Below are 8,394 nucleotides of genomic sequence, written 5' to 3'. Positions count from 1 at the left end.
AACGGGTGCCCACCATGTTGACATGGACAAGGACATTTTTGCCCTGGTGGACATCGTTCGGGAGGCAGAGCTCTTCAAGGTCCAGGAAGGGCGGGAATTCGCAGCCTTTCCAGGCTTTGGAAAGAACTTGTTGGCACTTATGGACTACTCACAGCTGTGGAACTGGATGAATGCCAGACTGAAGGACTGGCGTAAGATGTCCATATAAAGCCCTGCTGGAGGGAGTGGGAGGGATGTTGCTAGTGGTGTACAGGTCTTACTTGTTTGTAATTTATATTTTTTAATGTACATGTATAGACACGCTCAGTGTGATTTGAACAATTTGAGAGTATTACTATGACAGCATTTTGTACCCGTCTTTTGTTTGTTAATGTTCCTGTGAATTCAATTGATTTGTTTCCAGTAGCATTTATTGATGCTATTTGCACTGAATATCGCATTACCTAAACTGTGCGAATTGTTGTTTGCCACTGGACTTGCACTGAAAATGTGTGTGACACTTTCTGTGCTACGTGATATACTCACCACTTGGACTTTGCACTACCACTCAGTAATCCAGTAATTTTTTTGCACTATACTCTTACCGTTTGCTGCTTTTGTCTTAAAGTTCTAATTGTGTGTCTGTACACTTACTGAGGTATCAGGTGTTTCATCTAGCATTGCACATTTGCATTTTGTATTGTGTTACTTGCCATGATGTTGTGTTCTTCCAGTACCAACCATCTTGCCTTGGACTCTACTCAAAGATGCTGTGAAATGCCTGTACCTCACCAAATAACAATCTAGACTTCATACCTATGATTAGTGGAATTAAAATGTTAAACTTTACTTACTACTGCCTTTTGGCCTGTGTTTATTTTCAGAGATGTTGAGACATTTTAAATGTTATTTCACAGAATTAATCATTTCAACACGGTCATTGACAGGTTTCTACAAACATGTTTATTCAAAGGATCTTAGATATTTACATATATACAAGACATTGATTACTGCTTTTTTTGATAGAAAGTAGACATTTAGTCAGAGCCCTTAAGTACAGAGAACCCAGATTCAGCACTACTGGAAGTTATGAGCACATGCCCAGACTCATCGTCTTCGCTGTCAAAGTATCCTGTAAAGTCCACATCTGGCATTACAAGCGATACAGAAGTGACTGCTTCTTCACACAATTCAAAATCACGAAACACCTTATGTACTACCCTGAGAATCTCTTGCCCGTGTTCTTTCTTAAATACTGGTAGATTCTGCATAATATATGTCAGACCAAAAATGTAGGCAAGATGTTCCACCACGGAATCAATCAGAGCAACACTAAATCCAGTGCAAGCTGTGACACTTGTGTAGAGGCGTGTGTGGTCACGGACTAGACTTTGCCTGTACTGAAGCAAAAGGTCCCTGACCAAGTTATGGTCATCCGAGGTCACATCCCTGCGTTTTACATGTGTTTGTGTTGGATTTGGCTCTGGTAATTCGTACACAGGCAGCGATACAGGGCAACCAACAGAGGTGCACTTGCAAACAGAGTGGCAGTGGGTACAACAGGAATGACCGGGTTCAACACTAGCAATGTCTTTCTCAAAGTGAGAATATAATGCAGTGCGAAAACAGCTGGTTTTACTGTCTCCAATCACTTTTGTCACTGCCTCATCTGTATTCCTGTTGTTTGTGGTGGCATAAACAACAGCATGGGCCTGTGAGCCATCTCTGCCCGCCCTACCAATCTGCTGCACCATGGCCTCTGTGTCCTCAGGTACCCCATACATCACTACATGGGACACATTTGAAAAGTTCAGTCCCACTCCCAAAGCAGTGGTAGCCACCACAACTCTGCAGTTGCCATGTCCTGTCAGTGCTGAGAGTACTCTGCTTTTGTTTGCTGGCAGAGTGTGACTGTGGAACATCGCTATGAGCAGGTTGTCCCCAATCTGCTCTCCAGCAACCCAGGCCCTGTCACCCAGCTCAGCCTTCAGATGGCAGAAGACTCGTGCAACAGTGTTCACGGTCCGACAGTAGATGAGCACAGGCAACATGTCAGCACCCTTGTCCTTTACATCCTTTACGACCCAGTCCAGGCAGTCGAGTGAGTCTGTCGAGACCCGATGCAGCCCTAGTCTGATGTTCTGTCTGTCAGGACTGACAGTCAGCATAGTTGCGTTGTCCATATGCAGCTGTCTTTTCACTATGGCCCTGGACTGCAGATCGGCGGATGCGGTCAGTGCCATCACAGGAGTCCCTGTACCAGAACAAGAAAAGCGTTAGAATGTCTCGAAATCAGTGTTATTGCAAAAAATAAGCAGTTGCTCATGAAATATGTTACATGTAAATTAAGATGTCAACTGACAAAAGTGAATTATACAGTAGCATTTCAATTGAAAGATAAAAACAGGTTTCACAAGGTGCCCTGTGTGTCTTGAGAAAAGAGACTAGGTGACTGGGGATGGGTGGCATAGAGAGCAAAGAGGGTGAGGGGGGATGGGCGGAAAGCAGAAAGCAGAAGTCAGCAATTCGTGCAAACTGTCTTCTTGAGAAGAGGCAATGTGAAGGGGGATGGATGGTGTACAAAGCAAAGATGGTTTAGGTAGAAATTAGCATTTTAAATGTGCAGTTACACGTTAATGGCATGCATGGACGCACGCACGCTCTCTCCCGCTCTCTCTCTCTCTCACACACACACACACACACACACACACACACACACACACACACACACACACACTAAGATTTTGTTCATTTCATTAAACATTTTAATTACCTGGTTTGACAATAGCACGAAGTTCCCCCAGTCTGGAAAAACTCTCTCTGAAGGCAGTCTGACCCTTTGAAGCTCTTCCCCTAATTGAAATAGACACAAAGGCATACATGTCAGAGGCAAAAAGCAAGCAAACAATGTTTTTAATCGTTTTCAAAGGCCTGAGGCACAGTCTGCAGTTACCATAACAACTTTATGTCAAGTTTGCAAGACGTGTTTATCTTGTTCAAATACTATGCTGCTGTAAGCTGTGTTGACTTGGTGATTCTTACCATTTGTAAGTGAGGTGCACTTCGTCCACGACAATGCCCAGGAGATTTTTTCTGTAGACTTCGTCGGTCAACATGTCGCGCCATTTCCCACTCAGCCACGACTCCGGACTGCCTAGCACAATGTTGAAGCTGCCTCGTTTGATTAGCGCTTCGATGTCAGGGTCCAGCTGGCAAGCAGAAATGCCCAGGGCAGTCGCCTCTCGAACCTGGTCCTCCATTAGAGCGATTAGTGGCGAGACGACCACGACAATTGGGTTCTCGCAAATCCCCATTGATTTAGCGACCAGCGGGGCTAACTGGTAAATTAAACTTTTACCGAAGCCAGTAGGTAGCAAGGGGAAAACGTCTTTCCGTTCGATAAATGATTCCAGGGCTGTTCTTTGTTCCATTTTTAACGAGAATTTCCCGTTAAACTCGTTCAATACCGCATCTACTGCTGAAGCAAAAGTTTGTCGCTGCTCCATTGTTGTTACGGAATCATCCATAGAGCTCTATTTTTTATTTCTTTGACTGAATGAAGCGCTTCCTGTACAATCAATGGGTTGAGTCGCAGTTCAACTACGTCACTGACTTGAACACGCCCTCTACACTCGACGGTTCTGGACGGTTGGAAATGCTGACAGTTGATTGGTTCTCGACAAGTGGGTGGGTTCCTGCTGTAGAGGGAACATGCAAATATTTTTTCTCCAGCACCCGGCCCTAGTACCCTAGTACCCTAGTACTCGAACGAGTTCTGAGGTCTATGGCAATCAGGCAACGGCCCTAGTGTGTGTAGCCGAGCCGAATGCGCTGCTTCACCGCTAGGGCGGCGCCCGGGTAGGAAAGAATAGCATATGAGCAAATACAACATTACTTTTGTACAAATGACCTGATTACACCTCACCAGCATGCATACAGAAAGGGCCACTCTACAGCAACTGCACTTACTGATATGACTGATGAATGGTTGAGAAAAATGGATTCAGGCAAGAGCATTGGTTCTGTGTCGTTAGATTTCAGCGCAGCCTTTGATATCCTTGACCATATGTTACTGGTGAATAAATTACATTGCTATGGTTTTGACAGACGCTCTGTTGCCTGGATAAGCAGCTACCTTACCAATAGGAAATACTGTGTGTACTTTAATGGCAGCTTCTCAGTTATGAGAGAGATGAACTGTGGAGTTCCACAAGGAAGCTGCTTAGGGCCATTATTGTTTTCAATATTTACTAATGATTTACCTTTAATGTTGAAACAGACATCCATTGGTATGTATGCGGATGACTCTACTCTTTATGTAGCAGCCTCAACAGCAAACAAATTAGAAAATATCTTAAATGATGACCTTTTACGGGTCAAGAAATGGGTTGACTCAAATAAATTAGTTCTTAATATTGAAAAAACTAAATGTATAGTATTGTGTTCTAAATGGGGAGGTAGATTAGACCCGAAATTGAATGTAAAAATAGATGACAAAGAAATAGAACAAGTCACAGAAGTAAAGCTACTGGGTGTCTTGATTGATAGCAGGATGACCTGGACGAGCCATATTAATGAAATGGTAAAGAAGATGGGTAGAGGTATGGCTGCAATTAAATACTGTCGTAAATATTTGCCAGGCTACCTGGTTAAACAACTAATGCAGGCTATAGTTCTGTCCCAGATGGACTACTGTTCTGTTGTATGGTCTAATACATCCGAAAACAATCTCAACAAGTTACAAGTCGTTCTGAACAAAGCTGCATGTATTGTGCTCAATTGTTCCTATAGAACAAGAGTATCTGAAATGTTAAACACATTGAACTGGTTATCAGTTAAAGACAGGTTACACTACAGTCTTCTCTGCTTTGTAAGGAATGTGATTATGAAAAAGTGTCCAGCTACTTTATTTAATTTTTTTGTGTTTTCCAGTAGTACACACACATATTCCACTAGACACTCAGTCGAGGAAAGATTTTTGTTACCTGCGTACAAAACTGGAGCTGGACAAAGAACACTGCACTATAGAGGAATGCTGGCATGGAACTCCTTGCCCAATTTCTTGATTAAGGAAAACATTGACAAAAGCTTCAAAACTAAATTAAAACTGTTTTTGTTTATACAAAATACTTGACTTGTTTTTTGTTTTTTTGGTTTCTTATTGGATGTACTTTACTTTATTAACTTGCTCTGATGTAGGCCTACTTTCTCCGTTTGTGTTTGGGTTTTATTTCACTCTCTATTTATAGGGTGAAAGCAGTATTAATAGGACCAACGTAACGAATGAGTGGCAGGTTCTCATTTCCTATTTTGAGTTTGTTTTGTTCTGTTTTGTTTGTCTTGTGTTTTTGTCTTCTGTTGGGGTTTGTATTATTTGTAAAAAGAAAAGAGAAAAATGTAAAATAATGTATGAATTTGGTTTGACCACAGGAAGAACAGTGCTTCTAATAGAAGATAACTGATGTGTTGTCAATAAAGCAATCAATCAATCAATTGTCGAGGAGCACTCCTAGGTACTTGTAAATGCTGACAGTCTCCACCTTCTCTCCCCCAATAGAGACAGGCACCAAGAGTGAGATGGAGCGCCTGAAATCAACCACCATTTCATTGAATTTGGTGGTGTTCAGGTGAAGCTGATTGTATTGACACCATCCCACAAAGCCATGAACCAATCCCATCCTCCTCCTGACCGTCTCTAATACATCCCATAATAGCAGTACCCAATTTGATATTTAGTTCTCATTGATGTCATCCAATGCAGAAAGAGTCACAGGAGGTATTTCATTTTATAGCAAGGATTGGACAGAAACTTCTTAATGACGGTGGGGTGGTGAGATGTTATTTTTTCAGATACCAATTAGTTGTAATTGTAAAAACCCTACAATAAATGGAGAATATAATGAAGAGTAAAAATTTGGAAGTAAACTAAGCTATTCCTTTGTGATAAATAAGTTAATGTTTGAGAAATGTAGCTCTAAGAAGTACAGTGCATGATGGGTACACCCTTTGTCAGAAATGCAATGCATGGCCAATGCAGCAATGATAATATTTCTGTTGTTACGTACATGGCAAATTGTTTGGATAACAACTAAATTGCACGAGTGAGGGGAGGAGCTAAGGACGTAGGTAGGCTCAGAGCAGGGTAGGTTGTCTGTAGATTGCGCACCCATCATGCACTGCACTTCTTGGAGCTAATATTCTCAAACATCAACTTAATTGTCACAAATGAATAGTTAAGTTTCGCTTCAAAACGATTACTCTTCATAATGTTCTGCATATATTGTAGGGTTTTTACAATTAAAACTAAGTGGCACTGTATCAGTGGTACATGAACAAAAATTACATCTCACCACCCCACCGTCATTGAGACGGCTACGTCCAATCTTTGCTATATAATGGCTCCTCTTACCATGATGAAAGGTTGTAATGAGAGTGCAGTTGATGCCTGAGCATGTTAGGAAACAGTCATCAGATATGTCTTCAAACTTTGCTGATCAGAGGGGGATAGGTTGTGTGGGCTTGGGTAATGTTGGGGCCCTAGGTAGTGTGGGGGATCCAAGCCATCTGGGCTGAGCAATGCTTCATTTTGGAATAGGGACCCTTAAGCTAGATTTATGCTTCAGACGCATAGCCTCTGCGTCCGTCCGTCTTCTGTCTGTGCGAGTCCACGCCCCCTGCACAGAGGCTCTGCGTCCGTCGTCGAGCGCCTCGAAAAAAATCGAACTATCCGTCGGATGGACGCGGAGGACACAGACAAAAAGGCGCTATGATTGGTTGTCTCGCTACTTCCTTGTTCTGTTCTTGTGGCAGCGCAATGCCAGTAGTTTTGCGATAGCAGAGCTGTATTCTGTTAAAAACTATATTAATGCCTTGTGTGTGTAAATGTGTGTAAATACACGAAGCTACAAGCTAAGTAACAAACAATGCATCAGTTGAACACTCGTGGCACAATACCTGCGGTTTTATTACCGTAGCTTCTTCCACCGAATGCAAACACACATCGGCAGAATCAACTGTCTTTACATGCTTGCATTTTCTGCTCGTAAAAACAGACTGGGTATGTCAAATAATGATACCAGTGCATTGCCTTTGCAGTTTGTGTGAAAATACCTAGCTAACCGGGCTAGAAAGCAACATTGCTTAATAATGACCGCAGTGCTTACAATGTAGTGAAAGTAATAGCGCAATTTAAAATGTGGCTCGCGACGAGATGTATGAATACAATGTTGGTTCGTGGCCACTCCCACACGACTTTTGACGAGCGCAGTTGCAGTCTAATCTGACCTTTATTCCACATTTGTTTTCACACTGTTCAGGGTTTGTTCACACAGTGTGTCGGGAGATTATACACATTGTATTCTGGTACTTACTACTTATAAATAGAAATATAGACTTACTGGTCTTTACTAAGGTTATATTAGTAATAAATCCTTAATTGTGCATGAACAAGACATTTGCAAATACATGCCTAACAAATGTTTGATTTTGCTTAGTACCTGCCTTACAAGTTACTTATACAGGCATAAATATTGTATGTACAAACGTATTAGTGCTAATAGATGTAGGCCTATCCCTAAAATAAAGTGTTATCAGCAGTATATGCAATATGCGGGGAAACAACCTATGCAGATGTCACAGGCAACACATGAGTAATGCAGAAATGTAGAGTTATTTTTAAGGAAGGAAGCCTAAGGCACCTGCAAAAAACACATGCTGATCGCCTATACTAAGCCATTTTCAGGAGATGGTGCCCTCTGCCTAAAACCTAAATATTTGAATATCTGAAGCTCAGAAAACATGAAATAAGTTGCATTTAAAAACTAGGACCCTCATCTTGCATTAGAATGTGTTCTTACAGCTCTAACATACACACATTTGTAATAAAAAAGATCCTGAATGCAGTGTAAAATGGGTTAACTGCTGTCTAGTCTGTATAGGGTTAACTGCTGGAGTGTGGTAGGACGATTGACTTTGTAGCTTCATCTTCACCTTCGCCATTACATCACCTCTCAAGTCTCAAGGCTGCCCCCTTGCACGGGTGAGGCATACATGCAATTTCGTTGTGTGCAGTGAGCACTTGTGTGCTGTGGAGTGCTGTGGAATAGAAGTTGACAGACAATAGAAGTTGGAGTTTCCCAGGTGGGCTTTCACTTTCAAACTGAGAGCTACGGTATGTCAAACATATTGATGCATGGATGGATGCACGGACAGATGGAATGGATGGAAGGAAAAATGGAGGATGGATAGAGGATGCATGGTTTCACATGTGATGAACATAGGGGGTCTCGTCTCTCACAGGGAGTACCGTAAATCAGACAAGGACTACCACTGGTGATGAATCTCAAAGGTAAGGGGACACGTGCGCTCACACACACACACACACACACACACACACACACACACACACACACACAC

At 42.2% G+C, this 8,394-nt stretch overlaps 1 protein-coding gene across 1 annotated transcript; it reads right to left on the bottom strand.

Annotated features, from left to right (window-relative positions):
* Nucleotides 1-1,016: 1,016 nt before the first annotated feature.
* Nucleotides 1,017-3,340, bottom strand: LOC134464832 (ATP-dependent DNA helicase RecQ-like). Its single transcript, XM_063218166.1, has 4 exons — nucleotides 3,022-3,340; nucleotides 2,753-2,832; nucleotides 1,619-2,233; nucleotides 1,017-1,126 (listed from the first exon to the last, which is right to left on the bottom strand). Exons 1-4 carry the CDS (start codon nucleotides 3,291-3,293, stop codon nucleotides 1,017-1,019), a joined length of 1,077 nt encoding a protein of 358 aa, XP_063074236.1. The 5' UTR covers nucleotides 3,294-3,340.
* Between the last annotated feature and the right edge of the window lie 5,054 nt (nucleotides 3,341-8,394).

This window comes from Engraulis encrasicolus, chromosome 15 (genome assembly GCF_034702125.1).
Source record: "Engraulis encrasicolus isolate BLACKSEA-1 chromosome 15, IST_EnEncr_1.0, whole genome shotgun sequence".
In the NCBI taxonomy this organism is placed as follows: domain Eukaryota; kingdom Metazoa; phylum Chordata; class Actinopteri; order Clupeiformes; family Engraulidae; genus Engraulis; species Engraulis encrasicolus.
This window is presented reverse-complemented; position numbering and strand designations above follow the sequence as displayed.